At 44.5% G+C, this 27,771-nt stretch overlaps 2 protein-coding genes across 6 annotated transcripts in view; one reads left to right on the forward strand and one right to left on the reverse strand.

Moving 5' to 3' along the window:
* The window catches only part of LOC139469572 (transient receptor potential cation channel subfamily M member-like 2), a 40,175-nt gene extending 15,833 nt beyond the window's left edge, over window positions 1–24,342 (reverse strand). For 2 of the 3 annotated variants that reach the window (XM_071251771.1, XM_071251769.1), the window contains exons 1-19: window positions 24,260–24,342; window positions 22,806–23,860; window positions 22,089–22,168; window positions 21,019–21,190; window positions 20,122–20,302; window positions 19,012–19,181; window positions 16,229–16,433; window positions 15,946–16,108; window positions 14,534–14,687; window positions 13,354–13,429; window positions 12,261–12,367; window positions 8,226–8,360; window positions 5,738–5,800; window positions 5,396–5,522; window positions 5,121–5,216; window positions 3,645–3,665; window positions 1,947–2,096; window positions 1,394–1,493; window positions 627–852 (exon numbers count right to left, since the gene is read on the reverse strand). In XM_071251771.1, the coding sequence (XP_071107872.1) occupies window positions 627–852; window positions 1,394–1,493; window positions 1,947–2,096; window positions 3,645–3,665; window positions 5,121–5,216; window positions 5,396–5,522; window positions 5,738–5,800; window positions 8,226–8,360; window positions 12,261–12,367; window positions 13,354–13,429; window positions 14,534–14,687; window positions 15,946–16,108; window positions 16,229–16,433; window positions 19,012–19,181; window positions 20,122–20,302; window positions 21,019–21,190; window positions 22,089–22,168; window positions 22,806–23,810 (3,231 nt within the window). In that variant the 5' untranslated portion in view covers window positions 23,811–23,860; window positions 24,260–24,342. The remainder of the gene's footprint in view (window positions 1–626; window positions 853–1,393; window positions 1,494–1,946; window positions 2,097–3,644; window positions 3,666–5,120; window positions 5,217–5,395; window positions 5,523–5,737; window positions 5,801–8,225; window positions 8,361–12,260; window positions 12,368–13,353; window positions 13,430–14,533; window positions 14,688–15,945; window positions 16,109–16,228; window positions 16,434–19,011; window positions 19,182–20,121; window positions 20,303–21,018; window positions 21,191–22,088; window positions 22,169–22,805; window positions 23,861–24,259) is intronic. The other variant, XM_071251770.1, reaches the window with a different exon arrangement.
* Window positions 24,343–24,764: 422 nt separating this feature from the next.
* The window catches only part of LOC139468449 (lysosomal alpha-mannosidase-like), a 38,904-nt gene continuing 35,897 nt past the window's right edge, over window positions 24,765–27,771 (forward strand). For all 3 annotated transcript variants that reach the window (XM_071250415.1, XM_071250414.1, XM_071250416.1), the window contains exon 1: window positions 24,765–24,901. In XM_071250415.1, coding sequence (XP_071106516.1) covers window positions 24,782–24,901 — 120 coding nt within the window. In that variant the 5' untranslated portion in view covers window positions 24,765–24,781. The remainder of the gene's footprint in view (window positions 24,902–27,771) is intronic.

A 27,771-nucleotide genomic window follows, 5' to 3' on the forward strand; every position in this document is an offset into this window, starting at 1 on the left:
TGATTATGTTGTGTACCTTCCACTCAGGGGTGTAAATATGTTGTGTACCTTCCCCTCAGGAGTGTAAATATGTTGTGTACCTTCCACTCGGGAGTGTAAATGTGTTGTCTACCTTTCACTCAGGGAGTGTAAATAAGTTGTGTACCTTCCACTCGGGAGTGTAAATTTGTTGTGTACCTTTCACTCAGGGAGTGTAAATATGTTGTGTACCTTCCACTCAAGGGAGTAAATATGTTGTGTACCTTCCACTCGGGGATGTAAATATGTTGTGTACCTTGCATTCAGGGGTGTAAATATGTTGTGTACCTTCCACTCAGGGGTGTAAATATGTTGTGTACCTTCCACTCGGGGATGTAAATATGTTGTGTACCTTCCGTTCGGGGGTGTAAATATGTTGTGTACCTTCCACTCAGGAGTGTAAATATGCTGTGTACCTTCCACTCGGGGGTGTAAATATGTTGTGTACCTTCCATTAAGGGGAGTAAATATGTTGTGTACCTTCCATTCAGGGGTGTAAATATGTTATGTACCCTCCACTCGGGGGTGTAAATATGTTGTGTACCTTCCACTCGGGGGTGTAAATGTGTTGTGTACCTTCCATTCAGGGGTGTAAATATGTTGTGTACCTTCCACTCGGGGGTGTACAGTGCCATCCTCCCCTTCCAGATGTCGTTCAGCTTGGTCTGACATGCACTGTGTTCGGCAAAGTCCATCAGGGTGTGGGCGTCAGCCAGCTTGAACAAAGTAGTCTTACCCCACTGCAACTGCTCGCACACCAACAGTGTATGGGTTTGGCGTTTGTCTCGACCATAACATTCAGACAGCACATCAAAAGACTGCTTTTCAAAATGGCTGCAAAACAAGGAAGACGATCTTACACCTCCACATTCTGCAGCAGGGATATACAGATGCAATAAGAGTGAAACAATGCGCTGACAATTCCAGCTGCCAGGAGATACCTTGTCGTAAGTGTGTCAGTTTATCCTAACCAAGGATTCAATCCTTTAATCCCCTAGCCGCTAGTACCCATGTGTGAGATAAATCTGTCGATTCTCTCTGTTCATATACTCAGGAGACCAATGAACAGTATCATTCTGGACAGTCGTCTTCTAAGAACACTACAACAGCAAATCTGGCACACAAACAATAGCTGTTTCTAGGGGAGTTAGGTACCCTAGCAAAAGGAAGTGACCTACTCACCACTGCATGGTCCAGGAGGTAACCTAGCAACAGGAGGTGACCTACTCACACTGCATGGTCCAGGAGGTAACCTAGCAACAGGAGGTGACCTACTCACACTGCATGGTCCAGGAGGTAACCTAGCAACAGGAGGTGACCTACTCACACTGCATGGTCCAGGAGGTAACCTAGCAACAGGAGGTGACCTACTCACACTGCATGGTCCAGGAGGTCAGCACTCATCTCCAGCTCCTCATCGTCCTCTGCGACATCGGACATCGTCTTGAGGAGGGAAGAAGCCACCAGACCTGATGCTGCAAGCATTTGATATTAGCCTTGAGGTGTTCAACTTACTGAGGTGATCTTCACAAAGATTTGAGATGTTCAACCAATTGAGGGGATCTTCACAAAGATTTGAGATGTTCAACCAATTGAGGGGATCTACACAAAGATTTGAGGTATTCAACCTACTGAGGTGATCTACAAAGACTTGATGTGTTCAACTCACTGAGGTGATCTACAAAGACTTGATGTGTTCAAACTATTGAGGTGATCTACAAAGGCTTGAGGTATTCAACCCACTGAGGTGATCTACAAAGACTTGATGTGTTCAACCCACTGAGGTGATCTACAAAGACTTGATGTGTTCAACCTATTGAGGTGATCTAAAAAGACTTGATGTGTTCAAACTATTGAGGTAATCTACAAAGACTTGAAGTATTCAACCCACTGAGGTGATATACAAAGACTTGATGTGTTCAACTCACTGAGATGATCTTTGCCCAGCTTCCAGAAGAGGTGTGCCATCTGCCGCCTGTTGAAGAGGATAGCCCACAGGAACAAGTGCTTCTCAGGGTTGGTGAACTCAAATGTTTCCCTGACCTTGAGTTTGCTTCTGTGGCTGATGTGGCCCTCAGCTGGATAGAAGTAGCAGAATAAACCAACATTTCTTATTGGTGGTCATCCTCATTTATCCAAATTTCTAGCCTATGATGTTAAACATCCTGCACTCATTCCCAAACATCTTTGTTTCAGAGGTGACCTCCTCATCCCCACCTCTTACCCACAATGTCACTGTCTCGGGGCAGGACTTCTGACAGTCAGGAGCTTGAAGTCAACAACCAAAGAAATGACAGCACATGTCTACATTCAACTTTGCAGCCTCGTAAAAGCAAGCCAGTGCCAAAAAAATATGAAACTGTCATGAATTAGTTTTCAGATGTTATCCTGAGTATTATGACAAGGGAGGGGTGTCACTATGCTACCAGATGTTTGCAGTTGTACTTGCGATGACACGTAACAAGGCAAGTCAAGTTTTTGTGATATCACAGCTTGTGTCAATCACGAACATGGCATTAAGGCTTACCTTGTAACGCAGTCAATTTTCTGTCATAAAAGTCATATCAACTGTCACCATTGGAATTCAAATATTTTCTGCATACATACTAAGAAGAAATAAACTATATTTTAAAAATGTTTCTTAATTCTCATAATGTATGTAACATGTAATATTTTATAACACTGCTGCTATAACCAACTGCCAAATTTCCTTATCACAAAGTTTCTACTTCAACAACCACATGGAGTATTTTAAAAACGATTTCTGTTAACAGTAGGACCGCATGGTATTACTTGTATACTGTCAAACACTTTAACAATACCTGTATCACAAAATACCGCAATTCAATTATGTTTTTGTCAATACACTGCCCTAGTATATTGTATAGAGTTTGCATTACATGTGTAACAGCAGCCGCTATAACTAGGTTTACAACACAGATATGGAAGCCATGCTATTGAACTTCTGGCAACATGCAGGTCTAGTTTCCTCACTGCATTGGTTTTGTCGGAGATGTTCACAAAGGATGATAGACAAGGACAAATAAGCTACAGCTAAACATATATACTAACAAATATACTAAAAATATATATAGGATATATGAGATATGAAGTCTCTAGTATCTAGTGGCACACAACACATTGGAGTTAGGTTAACACAATGATCAGTGCGTAAGTTGAGTTAACACAATGATCTGTGTGTGAGTTAACATAATGATCAATATGTGAGTTGTTTACATAATGATCAACATGTGAGTTGAGTCAACACAATGATCAACATGTCAGTTGAGTTAACACAATGATCAACATGTCAGTTGAGTTAACACAATGATCAACATGTCTGTTGAGGTTAACACAATGATCAACATGTCAGTTGAGGTTAACACAATGATCAATATGTGAGTTGAGTCAACACAATGATCAACGTGTGACACAGGTTATAACGCGAGAACCTGATCCTGCTATACTACTTGATCAACACCATGTTCTGTTTGGTATAATTTGTCAATTTCACTCCAGAAATTCTTCAGGAAGTCCACGTGAGTTACAACAAGTGTTAATCACATGTTAATGAACAACAATAGACACTACAGATGATGAACATGAAGAGGAAGCAAGCTACATACCTTCTCTTTGCATCTGAAGGCCTGAACAACAGCAGGAAACATATTAGTTCTGGGAAAATGAATTCTATATTTTATGGGGTTTCATTTCAACAAAAAAGAAACCTTATTCACATACACAATAAGTCAGGCTGTTGCTTGTTCTTCTGTGTGTCAGTCTCTGGTGTCAAGGGAAGGCTGTCAGTCTCGGGTGTCCAGGGAAGGGTGTCAGTCTCTGGTGTCAAGGGGAGGGTGATAGTCTCTGGTGTCCAGGGAAGGGTGTCAGTCTCTGGTGTCCAGGGAAGGGTGTTGGTCTCTGGTGTCCAGGGAAGGGAGTCGGTCTCTGGTGTCCAGGAGAGGGTGTCGGTCTCTGGTGTCCAGGGGAGGGTGTCGGTCTCTGGTGTCCAGGGAAGGGTGTCAGTCTCTGGTGTCCAGGGAAGGGTGTTGGTCTCTGGTGTCCAGGGAAGGGAGTCGGTCTCTGGTGTCCAGGAGAGGGTGTCGGTCTCTGGTGTCCAGGGGAGGGTGTCGGTCTCTGGTGTCCAGGGAAGGGTGTCAGTCTCTGGTGTCCAGGGCAGGGTGTCAGTCTCTGGTGTCCAGGGGAGGGTGTCAGTCTCTGGTGTCCAGAGGAGGCTGTCAGTCTCTGGTGTCCAGGGAAGGGTGTCAGTCTCTGGTGTCCAGAGAAGGGTGACAATCTCTGGTGTCTAAGGGAGGGAGTCAGTCTCTGGTGTCAAGGAAAGGGTGTCAGTCTCTGGTGTCCAGGGGAGGGTGTCAGTCTCTGGTGTCTAGGGGAGGGTGTCAGTCTCTGGTGTCCAGGGAAGGGTGTCAGTCTCTGATGTCCAGGGAAGGGTGTCAGTCTCTGATGTCCAGGAAAGGGTGTCAGTCTCTGGTGTCCAGGGGAGGGTGTCAGTCTCTGGTGTCAAGGGGAGGGTGTCAGTCTCTGGTGTCTAGGGGAGGGTGTCGGTCTCTGGTGTCCAGGGGAGGGTGTCGGTCTCTGGTGTCCAGGGAAGGGTGTCGGTCACTGATGTCCAGGGCAGGGTGTCAGTCTCTGGTGTCCAGGGGAGGGTGTCGGTCTCTGGTGTCAAGGGGAGGGTGTCAGTCTCTGGTGTCTAGGGTAGGGTGTCGGTCTCTGGTGTCCAGGGCAGGGTGTCGGTCTCTGGTGTCCAGGGAAGGGCGTCAGTCTCTCGTGTCAAGGGCAGGGTGTCAGTCTCTGGTGTCTAAGGGAGGGTGTCAGTCTCTGGTGTCCAGGAAAGGGTGTCAGTCTCTCATGTCCAGGAAAGGGTGTCAGTCTCTGGTGTCTAGAGGAGGGTGACAATCTCTGGTGTCCAGGGGAGGGTGTCAGCCTCTGGTGTCCAGGGGAGGGTGTCAGCCTCTGGTGTCAAGGGAAGGGTGTCAGTCTCTGGTGTCTAGGGGAGGCTGTCAGTCTCTGGTGTCTAGGGAAGGGTGTCGGTCTCTGGTGTCCAGAGAAGGGTGTCGGTCTCAAAGTGTGATTTGTCTACATACCATCCTGAGTGATCCTCTTCATTAGTGGTTTGATGGTACCAGGATCGCCCAACCATGACATAGAAGGCCTTGTCACATCTACCAGGTACTTCTTATCTGCAGAAAGAACCAACACATGCTACTGACAACTATTTTAACCTGTTTTAACCAAACAGTTTTCAACTTTCCATATGATGATGATTATTGATATTGTAGCGTGAATGAATTACATTAAATCCTGATATTGATGATACAGCAGCATGAAGCCTGATGTCCACTACAGTGATGTTTCTCACCATTATACAGTAGCATGGCTTGGTCCTGGAGGAGATACATGATGATCTTGCCGATGAACTGGAGGAGATCGGGGCAGTACTGCCATCTAGCTGCTCCTTGACAACACAAATATGCTGCCCATGTTTGCTGCAACAAGTGACAGTCTATTTAATATTTTGTGAAGTGTCTTCAGGATAATAAACAACTACATTTGCTTTTTCAAACCTTTCAAATCTTTGTCACGTGATGAAATGAGAACATTGCTTGTGTTGAAATATTGACAAAAGCGGTCCTGAGTTGCTACTTTTGAGACTGTACAATATTGAGATAGTGTCGAGAGGTGTGCAGCTCTCTAGACTCACCCGCTGGTAGGCTAGCAGGTTCCTGATGAGCTCTGCCTGCGTGTCCCCCATATCATTGATCATCTGCAGAAAAATACACAACATGGTAGGCCATGGGACAACATACTGGCTAGACTACAACTGCTACACCACATACTGGCTAGACTATCTATCCCTGGTACACAACATACTGGCTAGGCTATCCCTGGAACACAACACATTGGCCATCTATCCCTGGTACACAACACATTGGCCATCTATCCCTGGTACACAACATACTGGCTAGACTACAACTGCTACACCACGTACTGGCTAGGCTATCTATCCCTGGTACACAACATACTGGCTAGACTACAACTGCTACACCACGTACTGGCTAGGCTATCTATCCCTGGTACACAACACACTGGCTAGGCTACCCCTGGTACACTACATACTGGCTAGGCTATCCCTGGTACTCCACATACTGGCTTGGCTATCCCTGGTACACCACATACTGGCTAGGCTATCTATCCCTGGTACACAACATACTGGCTAGGCTACCCCTGGTACACCACATACTGGCTAGGCTATCCCTGGTACACAACACATTGGCTAGGCTACCCCTGGTACACAACACATTGGCTAGGCTACCCCTGGTACACAACACACTGGCTAGGCTATCCCTGGTACACAACACACTGGCTAGGCTACCCCTGGTACACCACACACTGGCTAGGCTACCCCTGGTACACAACACACTGGCTAGGCTACCCCTGGTACACAACACACTGGCTAGGCTACAACTGCTACACAACACACTGGCTAGGCTACCCCTGGTACACAACACACTCGCTAGGCTACCCCTGGTACACAACACACTGGCTAGGCTACCCCTGGTACACAACACACTGGCTAGGCTACCCCTGGTACACCACATACTGGCTAGGCTATCCCTGGTACACAACACATTGGCTAGGCTATCCCTGGTACACAACACACTGGCTAGGCTATCCCTGGTACACAACACACTGGCTAGGCTATACCTGGTACACAACACACTGGCTAGGCTACCCCTGGTATACTACATACTGGCTAGGCTATCCCTGGTACACAACACACTGGCTAGGCTATCCCTGGTACACAACACACTGGCTAGGCTATACCTGGTACACAACACACTGGCTAGGCTACCCCTGGTACACTACATACTGGCTAGGCTATCCCTGGTACACCACGTACTGGCTAGGCTATCCCTGGTACACCACATACTGGCTAGGTTACCCCTGGTACACAACACACTGGCTAGGCTATCCCTGGTACACCACATACTGGCTAGGCTACCCCTGGTACACAACACACTGGCTAGGCTATCCCTGGTACACCACATACTGGCTAGGCTATCCCTGGTGCACAACACAATGGCTAGGTTACCCCTGGTACACAACACACTGGCTAGGCTACCCCTGGTACACCACGTACAGGCTAGGCTATCCCTGGTACACAACACACTGGCTATACTACAACTGCTACACCACGTACTGGCTAGGCTATCTATCCCTGGTACACTACATACTGACTAGGCTATCCCTGGTACACCACGTACTGGCTAGGCTACCCTTGGTACACCACATACTGGCTAGGCTACCCCTGGTACTCCACATACTGGCTAGACTATCCCTGGTACACAACGCATTGGCTAGGCTACCCCTGGTACACAAAATACCTGCTAGGTTTATATACTATCTAGGCTATCCCATGACAGATACACTGGATAGACTACTGCTAGAGTAAGTAAGTGAGTGAGTTGTGTTTAACATCAGTTTGAACAGTATTCCAGTTACCATATTCAACATAATAAGCGCCCGGGGTGCTCTCAAAATTAAAATAGGGGGCTCTTATTAGAATATAATTTTGGTGAGAGAAAAAAACAGAGTTGAAAGATTGTAAATTTCGTAGTTTATGCTGACAGCCTGAAATGATACAAAAAAAATATGTGCGTATCATACACGACAGAGATATTTTCCAGAATTTAACTGCCCATAATTAAGGGTGCATATAACACATGAGTGCGTATTATACATGAATAAATAAGTCTTGTGTACATTGATCAATCAGAAGGGGTGCTAATTGGGATTGTTCACTAGCCAATATATTAGCAAATATCGCCATGGGCGCTTATTAGAGCGGGGCACCTATTACGCCGAATATGGTATTTCTTGATGTGTTAGCTTAATGCGTGAGGAAAACCCAAAGTGATGCAGGTCTACAGGTCTGATGCAGGTTTACCACATTGGTGAAAACCACAAACACGGGTAGGATGCTGACAGACCTAGAAACAATTGGGGTAAACCGAGGTTCGAACTGAAGATCATAGGTTCCTGGCGTGCCCAAGGGATGTAATTCTGCACAGAAACCTGTGGCGCCTTCAACGACTGGGCCAGCCGTACCTCCAGTCTACAGTGGTCACTGTATGGATGTGTACAATGAGTCAACATGTATTTGTGTACAGTGTACAGTCAGTACTCACATTGGCATAGAGATTCCACAAAGTCTTCACTGTCAGGAAGCGTTTAATGTCCAAACCGTTGTCAATGAACAGCTGAACGAAGTCAGTTCTATCTTGAACCAAGGCTGTCACCATTGCATCGTACAAGTTAATTTTCTGAAAAACAAAACCCCACAAAAATCATAAATTAACATGCAAATCAAACATCATCTCTGAACATTGAGTACATACTTTCCTGTATAGTTGATATTTCTATAAACTGGAACTATGTATACAGAAAAGTAATGTGACAAATATCATTTATCATTGTTTATACTTATCCTGACTCATACAAAATGCTTATCTCATTTCATTCCAAAAGGAAGTGGAAACTTCCTGACCTGTGTTCCCGGAGAACAGAAATACATCTCACACAAACACACCCGAGCCGAGTAGGTCCACTGGATCTATTATATGGTCTTTGATGTGACCAAGCCAGTATAGGTGCCAGGGTGGGTGCTCTAGCGTATGAGTTACTGTAATAAATACATATTTTACTTTACCCTGACTCATACTAACTGCTTGAATCCCCTGGCTTATCATGGGTTCCACCTGCCTGCTTGATTGAGACCTGTTCAATAACCCCATGGGAACATGGAAACATCCTGTTGATCTTCTTACATCATGTGTATGTCTGGTGGCAGTATCCAGTTGAGCCACTACTCTGGCAGTCTTATTCTAAGAGTGTACTTTTCATCTATTTCCGGAGCCCGGAGTCTGGGGGAAAAACTGTCATGCAAAGGGAGCTTCTTGGAATTAAAACCAGGAGATTGTAGCCCATGGGTTCCTGTCGTCTTGGTGAAGGAAGCATCCACATGCTTTACTACTTATATAAAATTGGTTTCATAGGTGGAATAGTTAAGGTGTCAATATCATCACCCTTCATACAATAAATATCAGAGGGGAAAAATCTCTAGAAGGTGAAGTGATGGGGAGTGCATCCATGATACAACCTAATAGCTCACGGTTCTCATAGATGGAGGGATGATCCTCCGAATGACGTCTCCTCTTCAAATACCTGCTCAAACATATCCTCATCTATGAGCCGGTAGGCATTAGGGAACGGGACTGTGGATGAACTGTGAGAAATCTGAGAATTCTCTTTAGACAATGATGTTGAAGGTGTAGGCTACGTGGAGTCAGGTGCAGCTGCATAGCAAGTAAAACCTGCTGTGTGATGCTGGCTACTAAATCTGAATTAGTAGATGAAGCTGGTATTGTACCCTGCTGGGAGAAAGTAGGCTGCATGAATGCTGGAGGTTGCGTGAAGGTCTGTGGCTGTGTGAATATTGGAGGCTGTGTGAAGGTCTGTGGCTGTGTGAATATTGGAGGCTGCGTGAAGGTGTGTGGCTGTGTGAATATTGGAGGCTGCGTGAAGGTGTGTGGCTGTGTGAATATTGGAGGCTGCGTGAAGGTGTGTGGCTGTGTGAATATTGGAGGCTGTGTGAAGGTCTGTGGCTGTGTGAATATTGGAGCCTGCGTAAAGGTCTGTGGCTGTGTGAATACTGGAGGCTGCGTAAAGGTCCGTGGCTGTGTGAATACTGGAGCCTGCGTAAAGGTCTGTGGCTGTGTGAATATTGGAGGCTGTGTGAAGGTGTGTGGCTGTGTGAATACTGGAGCCTGCGTAAAGGTCTGTGGCTGTGTGAATACTGGAGGCTGCGTAAAGGTCTGTGGCTGTGTGAATACTGGAGCCTGCGTAAAGGTCTGTGGCTGTGTGAATACTGGAGCCTGCGTAAAGGTCTGTGGCTGTGTGAATACTGGAGCCTGCGTAAAGGTCTGTGGCTGTGTGAATACTGGAGCCTGCGTAAAGGTCTTTGGCTGTGTGAATACTGGAGGCAGCGTAAAGGTCTGTTGGGTGTGTGAATACTGGAGCCTGTGTAAAGGTCTGTGGCTGTGTGAATATTGGAGGCAGCGTAAAGGTCTGTGGCTGTGTTAATATTGGAGGCTGCGTAAAGGTCTGTGGCTTGAGGCTGTGTGAAAGCTGGAGGTGTTTGAATGATGGAAACTGCATGAAGGTCTGTGACTGCGTGAATGCTGGATGTTGGAGGCTGTGTGAAGGTCTGTGGCTGAGTGAATGTTGGAGGCTGTGTGAAGGTCTGTGGCTGTGTGAATGCTGGAGGCTGTGTGAAGGTCTGTGGCTGTGTGAATATTGGAGGCTGCGTGAGTGAAAGATTGAGGCTGTGTGAAAGCTGGAGGTGTTTGAATGATGGAAACTGCATGAAGGTCTGTGACTGCGTGAATGCTGGATGTTGGACGCTGTGTGAAGGTCTGTGGCTGAGTGAATATTGGAGGCTGTGTGAAGGTCTGTGGCTGTGTGAATATTGGAGGCTGTGTGATTGAAAGATTGAGGCTGTGTGAAAGCTGGAGGTGTTTGAATGATGGAAACTGCATGAAGGTCTGTGACTGCGTGAATGCTGGATGTTGGAGGCTGTGTGAAGGTCTGTGGCTGAGTGAATATTGGAGGCTGTGTGAAGGTCCGTGGCTGTGTGAATATTGGAGGCTGTGTGAAGGTCTGTGGCTGTGTGAATGCTGGATGTAGGAGGATGTGTGAAGGTCTGTGCAAGGACTGATCTAATGTGCATGGGTGCGTCTGTGCTGATAGTGTGGTGGGTACCACTGTCTATGGATGCGTGGAGATGGTTGGCTGCATCTTCGAAGCTCCACGGACTGGCTTCGTGGTGGTGATCACCTTTGAGTAGACATGCTCTCCTGTGGTTGGAAACTTTATTGAGGAAGGATATGTACTTTTCTTCTTCGCCAAAGACTGAAGGTTCTTGAGATCGAACAAGATAGTAGGAGATTTCTTCTTAGTCAATAGATGAACCCTTAAGAAGGGAGTCGACACTCCTGCTGCCTGGGGAAGAATTTGCAGGGATGACTGGGTTGTTCTGTGAGGTAGACAGATCAAGAAGAATTTTCTCTCTGAAGTTAGAATGCCTCTCTTCTTCTGAAGAAATGTTGGTGTTACCTCACGTTTCTTCATTATTGAAGTGAGGAGGATGTAGATCGTGATGAATCTCTCCTCTAACGAATCTTTTTCCTCTGCACCATGAGGAGCTAGGTTTTGTGCAAAGTCTTCCTCTCCTAAGTGATAGAAGAAACTACAGCTCCTCTATGCAGTGCAGTGTTGAGGAACGCAGAACACCCGAACAACAGATGAAACATGCACATGACATATTGTACATGATTTCATTATGAAAACAGAGGAAAATTTTAAGTCTAAAAATATGAAAAATCATAACCCAAATACAAAAAATCATCATTAGTTATGATGTATAAAGGTTAGAAAAATGTAATCAGAGCAATTTGTTTTGTCTAAAATGGTTAATTTTGACAGGATGGCTCAGATTACAGAGCACAGAAAACAAATTTCCTAACTGGTAGTGCAAAAATGAGAGAATGATGAGTAACCAAGCTTGGTCACGTGCTTCCAATGCATATGTGCAATTCAGGAGTGCTTTCGGGTGAGACGTCTTGTCTGTAATCCAGGAAAACAGTTCAGGACGTTTCTACTACCTTTCGGAAATGTGTGGAAATATGTATGAGTCAGGATAAGATTCAATTTAGTATTTTCTTGATGAAATGTGCAGTGCTCTCCTCTTCAATATGATACAAACAGAAACCTTGAATAGCCACAATCGTGAAGGAAAAGGAAGGTTGCACCTGAAAATCCCCATAAGGAACTACGACCTACCTGCCAGTGTCTGTGTTTACTGGATGAGAATCCCCTGGAGGAACTACGACCTATCTGCCAGTGTCTGTGTTTACTGGATGAGAATCCCCTGGAGGAACTACGACCTATCTGCCAGTGTCTGTGGTTACTGGGGGTGAATCCCCTGGAGGAACTACGACCTATCTGCCAGTGTCTGTGGTTATCGGGGTGAATCCCCTGGAGGAACTACGACCTATCTGCCAATGTCTGTGGTTACTGGGTGTGAATCCCCTGGAGGAACTACGACCTATCTGCCAGTGTCTGTGGTTACTGTGGGTGAATCCCCATAAGGAACTACAACCTACCTGCCAGTATTTACGGTTGGTGGGGGTGAAGATCTCCCGGCGTGCGATGTCACACCGGTTCCAGGCAAGGGCCAGGGCCAGCTGGGAGTTGGCATTGGACCTGTTGGCTGGAACATCAGCAAAGGATGTGAGGAGGAGGTGGGCAGGGCGTGAGATGAGAGTGGTGTGATGGAGAGGATGTGAGGAGAGTGGGGGCGATGGAGAGGATGTAGGATGTGAGGAGAGTGGGTGTGATGAAGAGGATGTGAGGAGAGTGGGTGTGATGGAGAGGATGTGAGGAGAGTGGGTGTGATGGAGAGGATGTAGGATGTGTGGAGAGCGGGTGTGATGGAGAGGATGTGAGGAGAGTGGGGGTGATGGAGAGGATGTGAGGAGAGTGGGGGTGATCGAGAGGATGTGAGGAGAGTGGGTGTGATGGAGAGGATGTAGGATGTGAGGAGAGTGGGGGTGATGGAGAGGATGTGAGGAGAGTGGGTGTGATGGAGAGGATGTGAGGAGAGTGGGTGTGATGGAGAGGATGTGAGGAGAGTGGGGGTGATGGAGATGATGTGAGGAGAGTGGGGGTTATGGAGAGGATGTGAGGAGAGTGGGTGTGATGGAGAGGATGTGAGGAGAGTGGGGGCGATGGAGAGGATGTAGGATGTGAGGAGAGTGGGGGTGATGGAGAGGATGTGAGGAGAGTGGGGGTGATGGAGAGGATGTGAGGAGAGAGGGTGTGATGGAGAGGATGTGAGGAGAGTGGGGGTGATGGAGAGGATGTGAGGAGAGTGGGGGTTATGGAGAGGATGTGAGGAGAGTGGGTGTGATGGAGAGGATGTGAGGAGAGTGGGGGTTATGGAGAGGATGTGAGGAGAGTGGGTGTGATGGAGAGGATGTGAGGAGGGGATGTGAGGAGGTGATGTGTGGAGCGGATGGAAAGAAAGGATGTGAGGAGAAGATGGAAAGAGAGGAGTGAGTGAGTGAGTTAAGATTTAACGTCACATCGGCAGTATTTCAGCCATATCGTGACATGGAAAGAGAGGATGTGAGGAGAGGATGTGAGGAGGGGATGTGATATAGTGTCGGATGGAGTAGAATGGTCATGGCTTCCTACCCTTCAACAGAGCATACAGAATAGCTCTGTCTATGTCTCGAATGGAGGCAGCATTCTCCAGGTTATACACGTTTATCTGTAAAAAGAGAGGAAAAACTGTACAACAGTAACATTTCTACAAAATTTATGCAATTTTACTTTCAAACCCCCTAGAGTTCTGAAGTTAGGACTAAAATGACAACTTAATATAAAGAATGTACTATTAAGAGGGCTGTTTAATTGTAAAAATAATAATTCTCATTTTAATGAAAACAACAACCACTTGTTGTTGGCACCTGCATCATGGAAACAGGGAAGTAAACATGTAGGAATAGTTCGATCATCAGTTACCAAACAATTTAAACTGATGTGAACACTACGCATGAGATGTGAACACTAGACATGTGATGTGAACATTAGACATGTGAGGTGAACACGGGACATGCGATGTGAACACTAGACATGTGAGGTGAACACGGGACATGCGATGTGAACATTAGACATGTGAGGTGAACACTAGACATGTGAGGTGAACACTAGACATATGAGGTGAACACTAGACACGTGAGATGAACTCTAGACATGTGATGTGAACACTAGACATGTGAGGTGAACACTAGACATGTGAGGTGAACACTAGATATGTAATGTGAACACTAGACATGTAATGTGAACACTAGACATGTGAGATGTGAACATGGGACATGTTAGGTGAACACTAGACATGTGAGGTGAACACTAGACATGTAATGTGAACACTAGACATGTGAGGTGAACACAAGACATGTGAGGTGAACACTAGACATGTAATGTGAACACTAGACATGTGAGGTGAACACTAGAAATGTGAAATGTGAACATGGGACATGTTAGGTGAACACTAGACATGTGAGGTGAACACTAGACATGTGAGGTGAACACTAGATATGTGAGGTGAACACTAGATATGTGAGGTGAACACTAGACATGTGAGGTGAACACTAGACATGTTAGGTGAACACTAGACATGTTAGGTGAACACTAGACATGTGAGGCGAACACTTGACATGTGAGGTGAACATTTGACATGTGAGGTGAACACTAGACATATGAGGTGAACACTAGACATGTGAGGTGAACACTAGACATGTGAGGTGAACACTAGACATGTGAGGTGAACACTAGACATGTGAGGTGAACACGGTACTGGTGTACAACTGACCAGTCTGCGATTCTCCAGGCAGTCCCTGAGGTTGAGTAGACACTCCTGAATCTTCTTGTCCACTTCGGAGTCAGTTGACTTCCACACAAACATCTTACGAGCTTTCTCCGTCATAATAGCATTGAAGTCTCGAGGAAAGGAGCTCTTCTCCTCACTGAAAATACCAATATACATACATCACTGGCCCTATTTATATGGTCTGTCCTTCCAAATGGGTTGTTGATGGATTCTTCATGGGTTCTTTATGTATTGTTCATGTTATGTGCAGTGTATCAAGGGAGACTACCAGGGCATTGCAATAGAAATTAGTATTGAGAGAATTTAAGCCACAATTGCGCTACTATTGTAATGGATGTATAACTCTCACTGACAATAACCAGAGTACTGTTTCTTCAAACGATATAGCTAGACAGGTACGAAATGCTAGACAGGTGACAAGACAGGTCTTCAAGGAATGCTACAGACCCTAGAAAGGTCTTCAAGGAATGCTACAGGTAACAAGATGGGTCTTCAAGGAATGCTACAGGTAGCTAGACATGTCTTCAAGGAATGCTACAGGTAACTAGACGGGTCTTCAAGGAATGCTACATGTGGCTAGACAGGTCTTCAAGGAATGCTACAGGTAGCTAGACAGGTCTTCAAGGAATGCTACAGGTAGCTAGACAGGTCTTCAAGGAATGCTACAGGTAACTAGACGGGTCTTCAAGGAATGCTACAGGTAGCTAGACAGGTCTTCAAGGAATGCTACAGGTAGCTAGACAGGTCTTCAAGGAATGCTACAGGTAGCTAGACAGGTCTTCAAGGAATGCTACAGGTAACTAGACGGGTCTTCAAGGAATGCTACATGTGGCTAGACAGGTCATCAAGGAATGCTACATGTGGCTAGACAGGTCTTCAAGGAATGCTACAGGTAACTAGACGGGTCTTCAAGGAATGCTACATGTGGCTAGACAGGTCTTCAAGGAATGCTACATGTGGCTAGACAGGTCTTCAAGGAATGCTACAGGTAACTAGACAGGCCTTCAAGGAATGCTACATGTGGCTATACAGGCCTTCAAAGAATGCTACATGTGGCTAGACAGGTCTTCAAGGAATGCTACAGACCCTAGACAGGTCTTCAAGGAATGCTACAGGTAACTAGACGGGTCTTCAAGGAATGCTACATGTGGCTAGACAGGTCTTCAAGGAATGCTACAGGTAGCTAGACAGGTCTTCAAGGAATGCTACAGGTGGCTAGACAGGTCTTCAAGGAATGCTACAGGTCGCTAGACAGGTCTTCAAGAAATGCTACAGGTGGCTAGACGGGCCTTCAAGGAATGCTACAGGTCGCTAGACCGGTCTTCAAGGAATGCTACATGTGACTAGACAGGTCTTCAAGGAATGCTACAGTGTACATTGTAAAGAGTCCTTACTCCTTGCTTTTTGTGAGTTTGTAGCCGAGGGCAATGTACTCGGCTGCCCTGCCCGACCCCTCGATGACAACCACTGGGGTGTTACGCTGGATGGATTCGCTGACAGTCCGCATCGTGTTCAGGCCTCCCTCCACCACGATCAGCACATTCGGGACGTTCACACCTGTAAAACAATATATCATACATGACAGACTAGAAGCATAACATCATATCCTTTCTGTACTGGCACTTCCAGGACCTGATTTATGACACATTGATCTGTTAGAGGCTGTACAGGACTCACTCTGACTCTCTGACACTCCAGTCTCCACCTTATTTGAGATGAAGCTCTCCAGCTTGGTGCGGAACTTGATCTCTGCCCCATACTTCCCTGACGTGCCATCATCGACGAGGATGAAGTGGGTGTGGTTGTGATCCAGGGACGTCGATCCTGACCCCGTGGCCTCAACGTCCTCCACAGCATAGGTGGCGGGGAACAGACCTTCGTCCTGAATACAGAACAGCTGGTGTTACAGAACAGCTGGTGTTACAGAACAGCTGGTGTTACAGAAGAGCTGGGGTTACAGAAGAGCTGGGGTTACAGAAGAGCTAGGGTTACAGAACAGCTACGGTTACACAACAGATGGGATTACAGAACAGCTGAGGTTACAGAAGAGCTGGGGTTAAAGAACAGCTGGGGTTACAGAACAGCTAGGGTTACAGAAGAGCTGGGGTTACAGAAGAGCTGAGGTTACAGAAGAGCTGGGGTTACAGAAGAGCTAGGGTTACAGAAGAGCTGGGGTTACAGAACAGCTAGGGTTACAAAACAGCTGGGGTTACAGAACAGCTGGGGTTACAAAAGAGCTGGTGTTACAGAAGAGCTGGGGTTACAGAACAGCTGGTGTTACAGAACAGCTGGTGTTACAGAAGAGCTGGGGTTACAGAAGAGCTGGGGTTACAGAAGAGCTAGGGTTACGGAACAGCTACGGTTACACAACAGCTGGGATTACAGAACAGCTGAGGTTACAGAAGAGCTGGGGTTACAGAAGAGCTGGGGTTACAGAAGAGCTAGGGTTACAGAAGAGCTGGGGTTACAGAACAGCTAGGGTTACAAAACAGCTGGGGTTACAGAACAGCTGGGGTTACAGAAGAGCTGGGGTTACAGAAGAGCTGAGGTTACAGAACAGCTGGGGTTACAGAAGAGCTAGGGTTACAGAAGAGCTGGGGTTACAGAAGAGCTGGGGTTACAGAAGAGCTGGGGTTACAGAAGAGCTGGGGTTACAGAAGAGCTGGGGTTACAGAAGAGCTAGGGTTACAGAAGAGCTGGGGTTACAGAACAGCTAGGGTTACAAAACAGCTGGGGTTACAGAACAGCTAGGGTTACAAAACAGCTGGGGTTACAGAACAGCTGGGGTTACAGAAGAGCTGGGGTTACAGAAGAGCTGAGGTTACAGAAGAGCTGGGGTTACAGAAGAGCTAGGGTTACAGAAGAGCTGGGGTTACAGAACAGCTAGGGTTACAAAACTGCTGGGGTTACAGAACAGCTGGGGTTACAGAAGAGCTGGGGTTACAGAAGAGCTGGGGTTACAGAACAGCTAGGGTTACAGAACAGCTGGGGTTACAGAACAGTTGGTCTTACTGAACAGCTGGGGTTACAGAACAGCTGGGGTTACAAAAGAGCTGGTGTTACAGAAGAGCTGGGGTTACAGAACAGCTGGTGTTACAGAACAGCTGGTGTTACAGAAGAGCTGGGGTTACAGAAGAGCTGGGGTTACAGAAGAGCTAGGGTTACGGAACAGCTACGGTTACACAACAGCTGGGATTACAGAACAGCTGAGGTTACAGAAGAGCTGGGGTTACAGAAGAGCTGGGGTTACAGAAGAGCTAGGGTTACAGAAGAGCTGGGGTTACAGAACAGCTAGGGTTACAAAACAGCTGGGGTTACAGAACAGCTGGGGTTACAGAAGAGCTGGGGTTACAGAAGAGCTGAGGTTACAGAACAGCTGGGATTACAGAAGAGCTAGGGTTACAGAAGAGCTGGGGTTACAGAAGAGCTGGGGTTACAGAAGAGCTGGGGTTACAGAAGAGCTGGGGTTACAGAACAGCTAGGGTTACAAAACAGCTGGGGTTACAGAACAGCTGGGGTTACAGAAGAGCTGGTGTTACAGAAGAGCTGAGGTTACAGAACAGCTGGTGTTACAGAACAGCTGGTGTTACAGAAGAGCTGGGGTTACAGAAGAGCTGGGGTTACAGAAGAGCTAGGGTTACAGAACAGCTACGGTTACACAACAGCTGGGATTACAGAACAGCTGAGGTTACAGAAGAGCTGGGGTTACAGAACAGCTGGGGTTACAGAACAGCTAGAGTTAGAGAACAGCTGGGGTTACAGAACAGCTAGGGTTACAAAACAGCTGGGGTTACAGAACAGCTGGGGTTACAGAAGAGCTGGGGTTACAGAAGAGCTGGGGTTACAGAAGAGCTAGGGTTACAGAAGAGCTGGGGTTACAGAACAGCTAGGGTTACAAAACTGCTGGGGTTACAGAACAGCTGGGGTTACAGAAGAGCTGGGGTTACAGAAGAGCTGGGGTTACAGAACAGCTAGGGTTACAGAACAGCTGGGGTTACAGAACAGTTGGTCTTACTGAACAGCTGGGGTTACAGAACAGCTGGGGTTACTGAACAGCTGGGGTTACACAACAGCTGGGATTACAGAACAGCTGGGATTACAGAACAGCTGGGGTTACAGAAGAGCTGGGGTTACACAACAGCTGGGGTTACAGAACAGTTGGTCTTACAGAACAGCTGGGGTTACAGAACAGCTGGGGTTACAGAACAGTTGGTCTTACAGAACAGCTGGGGTTACAGAATAGTCAGTTTTACAGAATGGCTGGTATTATAGAATAGCCAGTGTATAGAAAAGCCAGTACTACATCAAAATCAAAATTCATTCTTGTCACAGTGAGGCACTGATGACACTACACTGTCACATGGTATATTCCAGCAATGACAGCTAGGTTTATGCATCCTTAGCTCTAGAAATCTGACTGAGTGAAGATGTACCAAGCTCTACATGAAACACACACTTACTCCTTCACCATCCAGTGCAAAGTTATTTGCCACAACGCCCCATGTTGCTATGCCAAGTGCAACGACCCCGTTGTGCTCCGGGTGGCCGATAGCGGCAGTGTAGTCCTGCACCGCCTCCCCCACAAACTCCATGACCCCCGCCGACGTCCCACCTGTGATCATCCATGCACCTGGAGGCAAACAGTGGTCAGTGCTAGCCGGTCTAATGGTGAAATGGTCATACATTGATTACAAGTTGTTAACACTATAATATATCCTGGCACTGCTGTAGGCAGTGTCACATCAACAGGGAATAATTCAATTTTCATTGTGTTCATTGTAATTACTGCATTCTGATCAGCTGAATTGGTCACATGTTATCATGTCACTGCATTCGTTTCCCAATGAATGTAAAAAATTAGACCAAGCCAGGCTGAAGCAGATGACTTATATTACTTTGGAATTTCGGGGAATCCCAATATTACAGTCGAGGGAAGTCCCTTTCTGCTCACGTGTATCGTTATTCACAGGACATTTAGCGAAATTCATGAATATTCATTGTCCAAACTACCCTTTGAGACTGAAGGCCGAGAAGGAATGAAACCTCAAACATGCAGGCTCACTCTCCTGTTTTTTGTCTGCTCTCCTGTTTGAATCTGGCAGTAACTGATCATGTCGTTTGAAACAACTGCCTTCTCCCAGACATATTTGTTCCAGTTCATTACAGTCTGACTGTTGCAGTTCTTCTCGCCTCTTCCCTTGATTGACAGGTCCTATGAGCTATGTTTTGATCCTACACTACGTTGATTGGCTACTGACTTGTAGGCGTGTCAAGTTATGTGCATAAATTAAACAATCACCAGATTCCTGTCACACCACAGTATGTATTCCTGCACCAAGAAAGTTTATCAGTCTCATCATTTTCATATAACACTGTTGTTGGTTAAACTATTGTAGATAACACATGTTTTTCGTTGTTGAAAAACCGATGTGCTAACTATTGTAACTCTGTGGATTCATACAGTTTGCACATCAGTTTTTTTATTCCTACCTCAATAAACCGAAAAAAATCCACAGTCGATCCTTAAATAGATGTAAGAATATTTACTTTTTATGTGCAACATTAATTACCTGTACTTGCTGCTGCGTGACACAGCCCCTCCTTCAACAGTTTACGCAGTCGCGGCTTCAGGTCAAATCTCTTGGCGCCACCGGTCACGGAGATGATGAGTTTAGGAATGGGCAGGTCCCACAGGTCTGTCAAGATGGTCCAGATATCGTTCAGGTCACAGATGGGGTCCACACGCACATACTGAAATCATTGTTGACATACATTGTTGACAATGAGTTTCAGCTCAAATATGTAACTGCATTGAACATTCCAACAACAAACAACAGAGAGATTCCTCGGAATCAACATGAAGTGGAGCTAGATTAACAATGTATCCAAAATGTTGTAGGAAACAAGAGACATATACTGGAATAGATAAGGGAACACATAACATTGCAGCTAAAGTTTGTCTGGTCTGATTTAAAAAAGAGCGCTATATACAAGAGTGAGTGAGTGAATTGGGTTTAACGCCGCTTTTAACAGTGTTCCAGTTATATCACGGCATGTCAGCTTAATGTGGGAGGAAAGCCAGAAGTGATGCAGGTCTCAGATGTTTACCACTTCGGAGAAACCCACGAGCACGGGTATGGTGCTGACAAACCTAGAAACATAACTGGGGTGAACCGGGATTCGAACCCACAATCATAGGTTTCTGGCGTGCCCAAGGGACGCAACTCTGAAGCGAATCACGGCGCCTTAGACGTCTGGGCCACCCGTGCCCCCGCTATATACAAGAAAACTTCATACCGATATGATTCTGTCTATCTGATGCAAGTGCTGATTACAAAGTGACTTCAATGAGTAAATGTACACATCCGACATCACAATTGCTTCCTTTCTCCCACCGTGAGTACATACAGAACATGTCAGAATAATTGTTCCCTTATTTCCCCCATGAGTATATATGGATAACCTACCGGAGAGTTAGAGACATCATGACCGAATCCTCGAAAAAGAATTTCTCCGAAGGAATCACACGGCATTGTGTCAGTGTGTGTCTTCATGTTCCAGATCTCGTGTTTCTTCAGGTCTACGTGGATGCCTCGGTCTTCATGCCATTGTATGGGACGGCCGCACAGACACGAGTTCCTGAACGAGAATCGGAATAGTAAACTGGCCATGGTTCCAGCAACGCAGCATGCACAGAAAGGTGAAATTCACCACTGAAGTAACGTTACAACATAAAGGTGTGTGTGGATTGAGGATGGCAATATGTAGACCTATCATTAACAGGAATACTGCAACACTATGTCAAAGTTTTACACCAAACAAAGTTAGTTTACCTGAGTTAAAGGTATACCCCATGTAACAACCTGTTCAGTTCAATAATACTGAAAAGGCAAACTGTCGATATAATCATGGTAATGACTCACAGGAAAACTAGTTATAATCATGGTAATGACCCACAGAAAAACTAGTTATAACCACAGTAAAACTAGTTATAAGTATGGTAATAATCCACAGTAAAACTAGTTATAATTATGGTAATGATGCACAGAAAAACTGGTTATAATTATGGTAATAATCCACAGGATAACTAGATATAACCACAGTAAAACTAGTTATAAATATGGTAATAATCCACAGTAAAACTAGTTATAATTATGGTAATGATCTACAGTAAAACTAGTCATAATCATGGTAATAATCCACAGTAAAACTGGTTATAATCATGGCAATAATCCACTGTAAAACTGGTTATAATCATGGTAATAATCCACAGTAAAACTAGCTATAATCATGGTAATGATCAACAGGAGAACTAGTTATAATCATGGTAATATTGACTATATATGACTATATTAAACACAAGCATTCCTTTACCCTATATAAATAAATGCTCACAAAATAAGCATGATAAGTATAAGTGTCAGTTGTAACAATGGTAATTGCTATCAATAAGCATGTTCATAATCACAATAATCATCACATGATATTGGAAAAACACTCTCCTGCCAAATATCAAGACATCATAAGCATGACTTACATCTTTGAGTTTTTGTCTTTTGCAAACTTCTTACACTCTCGTTGCTTTATTTTCCTTGAAATGAATGAAGAAACTGCTCTCTGAAACAAATAAATAGGAATGCTGAGATCAGCCAAATGATAAGAGAATTAATGCTGTTAGAATAAAATGAGTCATTTCTACCTGATTCATAGATCTTCTACTGACTATGGTTTACTTGTGCTCGTAACACTGATGGGGCAGGGAGGTCTCCTTGAAAACTTCTATATAGTTTACTTATGCTCATAACACTGATGGGGCAGGGACGTCTCCTTGAAAACTTCTGTATAGTTTACTTGTGCTCGTAACACTGATGGGGCAGGGAGGTCTCCTTGAAAACTTCCATATAGTTTACTTATGCTCATAACACTGGTGGGGCAGGGAGGTCTCCTTGAAAACTTCTATATAGTTTACTTGTGCTTGTAACACTGATGGGCCAGGGAGGTCTCCTTGTAAACTTCTATATAGTTTACTCAGTACTTTAATGCATGTTGTTTCAATTTCTCTGTCCAGATGTGATAAGCGAAAATATTATAGTGTTCCCAACATTGATTTACCAAAAAGTCTCCAAACAAAGGGGGATGTAATGTTATGGACACTGTTGTAGTTGCATCCCCTTGTATGAGGAGGGGCCATGTTGGCCATGAAACAACATAACAATAATGAAATAAACTAAACTGGTAAAGACAAACAGCATACCTGGTTCAAGTGGCTTCCAGTCTCGGCTGGCCCAGATGGTACTTTCACTGTGTTAAGTTTCCGCATGAGCTTGTTGAAACTTTCCTTCAAGCCCTGGCTCTCAGGTTCTCCTTCGGATAATGTGTATGTTGCGTTACTTACATGGTCATCGACAACACCCTTGCTCCCTTTTCTTAAGCCGCTCCCTGAATCCTCGTATCCATCGTTAACAACGCCTGGTTCGATCACGTACGTAGCAGTGCTGTTGAGGGACTCGCTGCCTTGGTGGTGGTGGTGACGATGACGGTGCTTTTTCCTCAGCTTCTTTGGTTCCTTAGTAAACTGCTTTGAAACCCTGCCCATTGGAATTGAATCTGAACTTTGGTCCTGTGAAATGCTTTTCTTCTTCTTAGGAATTTTAGATTTTGATTTTCCTGAAGATTGATAGTCTGTATTAAATGGATCCTGAACAGACATGTTATCCAGCATCTCACTGTAGCTTCTGTGACTAGAGTACCGGGGGCCACGAGGACCACCCTCACTTACACCTGCTTCTTCAGAGTAGCCTCCCTTTGATGCTCCAGCTTTTACTATCTCAACTTCAGGGAGACTTTCTTTAAGTTTAACAGGACTTCCAATCGTGGGTCCACTCTCCGAATTGTCAGAAGCATCAACACTCCACTGATTCATGTTTTGAGTGTTTTTATGCTCAGGAGCTCTTTGAGCACCAACTTTTGCAGCAGCCCTGTGTTTGACATCACGGTCAGCCTGTGATGGTCTGTGAGTAGAATCTTCTTCACCATCATCTGTCCGATGATGGTGAGGTGGTTTCGCTGTGCCAGGACGATACATGTCTAAGTAGGAGTTATTGTCATGGTCGTCTTCCATAGTTTCCTTGACCTGGCGCAGGGCATGCAGGTCAGCTGATGTCCCACTGCGAGCTGCGGCTAAGTCATCCAACTCTCTCTCAGATCCTACACTCAACACACGCTGTCGCAGAAGGAATGCTCCCTCATCTTGTGACATATTTTGTTGACCTCATTAGGGATGCAGTTTTGTTGTAAGTCTGTGCACACCTGGTAATTAAATATATGCAATATTATATTCTTAGTCACAATATAAGTCAGAGAGTGTTTGACCGAAAATGGTTGTAAGGATTCTTGTCTGTCTGCCTGTATGCCAAACACATTGGTTCTACCTTTGATTAACTTGCGAAAATGAATCTTGTACGTCGTAGCTCTTGACTGGTAATCAGTTAATATCCAAAAATGAAACCATTGAGTAACTTGAACGAAAACTCGTGGGGGATTGGCAGAGTGCCTAACATAAGTTACACAAGACAATAGGGGCCTAAACATTGTGACATTGTTTCAATCAATCCCAATAATATTTAGTGTACAACTCCCATGACCATGTAATCAGTTCTATGTATTATAAGGAAAGATCAATCATATGTATTATGACAATCTATGTACCATATTTGGAGGTATTTTATCACGTATCCCGCCAAATGATGCTATGTTCCCGGTGCTTCATTGGCATGTTTACATCTGTTGACAAGTAGCCATGATGATTCTTAGAACAGTCGCTTACATCAATAACGTAGCGCAGATTTAAGCCTAAAGGTTAATGTGACTCCTCAGTAACCGTAATTGTGATTTGTAAATGCTATATTTATTGAACAAAAAGTAATGTTAACATATGGGCTTAGCATACTTTTATTTTACAATGTTGTAAGGACTGCAGGTGCGATTACTAGGCTCCCGTCTATATATAGAAGCGCATAGCTAACTGTGCGTACCCATAGTGAAACTACAGGCTCCTCACAGCGATACTCCGTTCTTGGAGCTCTCTATACTATGTTACCGAGAGTGTAACGAAGATGTCACGCGCTGGAAAGGAGCTTGAGTGAAACTCGTTAAGTAGACTGGTTCCCTTTCCTCTGGTGCGCACACCACACGAAAGGGGTTTTCACCGAAGTCACATGACAGAACAAAATGGAGGTTTGCAGTCTGTACGTTATTGCTCTGCTGTTCCTGCTACAAATATGTATGACAGTTTCTCGCCCAAGCGATGTCACTGATTTCACGGCAGATGCAGCCACATGCGGTTACGAAGTAAGTGGAACGGTTCCGTATCATTTCGTATCCTGGTAGTTCCGTTACTCAGGATTTCTTAAATATCCACCCATGATATGTAGCAGACTAACACCTAGTCTCTGAAATGAACGCATTTTACTGAAGAATTTTGTGTGTGTTAATTTTGCTTAATAAGATATAATTAAAAAAGAGTACTATAGACTTGCCCACTAATATAGACTTGCATGGGCTCTATTGGTTATATATATTTTAGGGTCTGTACGACAGACTAGGGGTCAACTGCAGTATTTGGGTCCCCAGTCTACCAAGTGGTTCACATAAATGTAACATTATACATATAGGCAAAAGTACGAACAGTACCTATCATGCCAAGGTACAAGTGGATACCTTTTGTAACATATTTTAACATTGAACTTGGCTCCATTTATAATAAATTATTTAAACGTTCTCATGTATCTAGATCTATATCTGCAAAATGTATAAAACCAGGTCCACATTGATTGTCAGGTGCTAACAGAAAGTCTTATTCTCAATAAATGCAATCAAATCCATTTATGACATTGTCTTATCATGCTTATGAAGGCATAAAGTTAGGTGATACTAGATACTACAGTCCGTTATCATATATACTCGGACCCCATGGTACCGCGGCATTCATCGTATCACGGCATTTGTGATTTCCGATAGTTCACGCGGGACACGCCTCTTAGCGGCTGTCTATTAATGCAAATCAGTAACCAGGAAGTGCTCACTTCGTAAACAATTTCAATTTCCTCGGAATGTTCTGTCTGCTGTAAGTAAGGAGTTGTATCCGTTGATACATATTTCTGGCATCTGTTGTAATATTGCCTTACCCCCATCTATCAATGACCAACGATATAACCCGCAGTTCCCCAAGTAAACTTTCTCTATCGACCTGAACTAGGTCATCTGCATATTCATGGCGACTAATGAGGTAACGGAAGCTACGTAGTCCGCACATTTTTTCCCACTCTGTGCTCAGAAACTATTGGGAGATCATAAGGGCCATAATGCCAAACTTAGAAATACGCTCTTCACTAGTAACCAAAAGATAAATACATACTTTGGGAATACTAGGAGTGCTTTTTATATATTTATTGTTGACTTTTAACATTTTTCCATTTTGTGACAAATTATTGTCATCCAATTTTTTAAAAATAATCTTAAAATATCATTTCTGATATTTTGATGTTGACATAAAAATATTTTTCTCTTACTTTTCGGTAAGTATGCATTGAATACCTATTGCTGATAACACATTTAGAATTTTACTTGTGCTGTCTTTGCACTTGTCTGGACAAATCACTGATGTCCTGCATGATCATACCAAGTGGTTGGTAGAATTATGTCCTCTTTTTGTCCAATTCGGACCTCCATACACAACTTTTCTCTGTACCGCGATACGATGGAGTTCCCTCCCTTGTCAAACAGGGCGCGAGGCCCGGCTTTTACTCGGAGCTACTAATGTAAATAATGAACTTTTATCAGTAAAATATGCATTGTTTGATAACATGAATGATATTTGATACAGAGAACACGAATAAACATAAAGGTTAGTCAGTGCATTTTGTTCCGTTTAGCGTACATGACAAGTACCGCGATACCCCGAGGTTGCAGGCTACAAGGCGGAACAAGCCAATTAAATCAACGCCCTTTCGTGCTCACTGACGTTCTTTATTGAAAACGTCCTTTCGTGTTCACTGACGTTCTTTCATACACATATTGTTCTTTCTTTTCTTATGACGTCTTTTCGTAACATTTGATTATTAATATTGCGTACTTTTGACATTTATTTCAACTTGTAATTTTAACCGGCGTCTGTTTGTTTTGTATTTTGACCTTTAGTAGTAACATATAGTTCTTTAATTGTAATATTTGACCTTAATTGCATACATTTGTCCCTTTTTTCAACTTTGTATTTTTTGCCCGAATGGCCGCCCATACCGTTTGGCTCAAAATGAGAACGATGAAAATCAAACTTGGGAATAGTCTGTTGAATGTCAATATGGTACAGGCAATGAATACCCTGTACCAAACAATATCTGTTGTTTGTTATTTTTATTCCCATCACTGGAATTTTGAAAAAAGTTGTTTTAGAAACTATCATGTCATGTGTACCAGTTGACATTTTGAATGGGGGGGGGGGGGGGGGGACACAACAGAAGGAGGAAAAGTGCAAGCATGCACTGCACGTACTACATAGTATACGTCGTTGTTGACTGACAAGATGTGCTACTCAAATGATGTAGAACAGTTGATTTATAAGGTGTATGAATTCTTTCATTATGAAGCAGAAAGAGGAAAACGTACATTTTATGCAACAAATAATACAAGTATGCTACATGCAAGCTATTAAAGCTCTTAGTGTGCCTCCTAACAAGCTGAGAAATGTTGTTCATCGACAGTACTCTAGCAATCAGTTGAAGCAGATGGGAACAGTTTTAAATAAAATCAAGTGAGACGTGCAATAGTTAAGCTGCATTCAGAAAATAAGTACATGTCACTAAGACTCTTGAAGAAATAACCTTGAAACTGAACATGATTTAATTGTTACAAAATACAAGCTATGGCAACTGTTGCATACCTATGGATACAGATACAAAAAGATACGTGGTGAAAATGGGTGTTTGTACTGTTCCTCCTACCGTTGTGCCCCCCCCCCCCCCCGTTCAAGATGATAGTTTCTTATACAACTTTTACAGATATTGTTGGTTTCACTTTAGAATAGACAAGCAGATAATGTGGGGGTACAGGGTAGTCATTGCTGTGTATCGTATTGACATTTAATAGACTATTTCCGATTTTGAGTTATCTTGCAATTCATTGTTCCAATATGGAGCCAAACAGACTGTAAACAACCTAGGAAT

This window comes from Haliotis cracherodii, unplaced genomic scaffold (assembly GCF_022045235.1).
Source record: "Haliotis cracherodii isolate W230 unplaced genomic scaffold, xgHalCrac1.p SCAF_2, whole genome shotgun sequence".
Taxonomy (NCBI): domain Eukaryota; kingdom Metazoa; phylum Mollusca; class Gastropoda; order Lepetellida; family Haliotidae; genus Haliotis; species Haliotis cracherodii.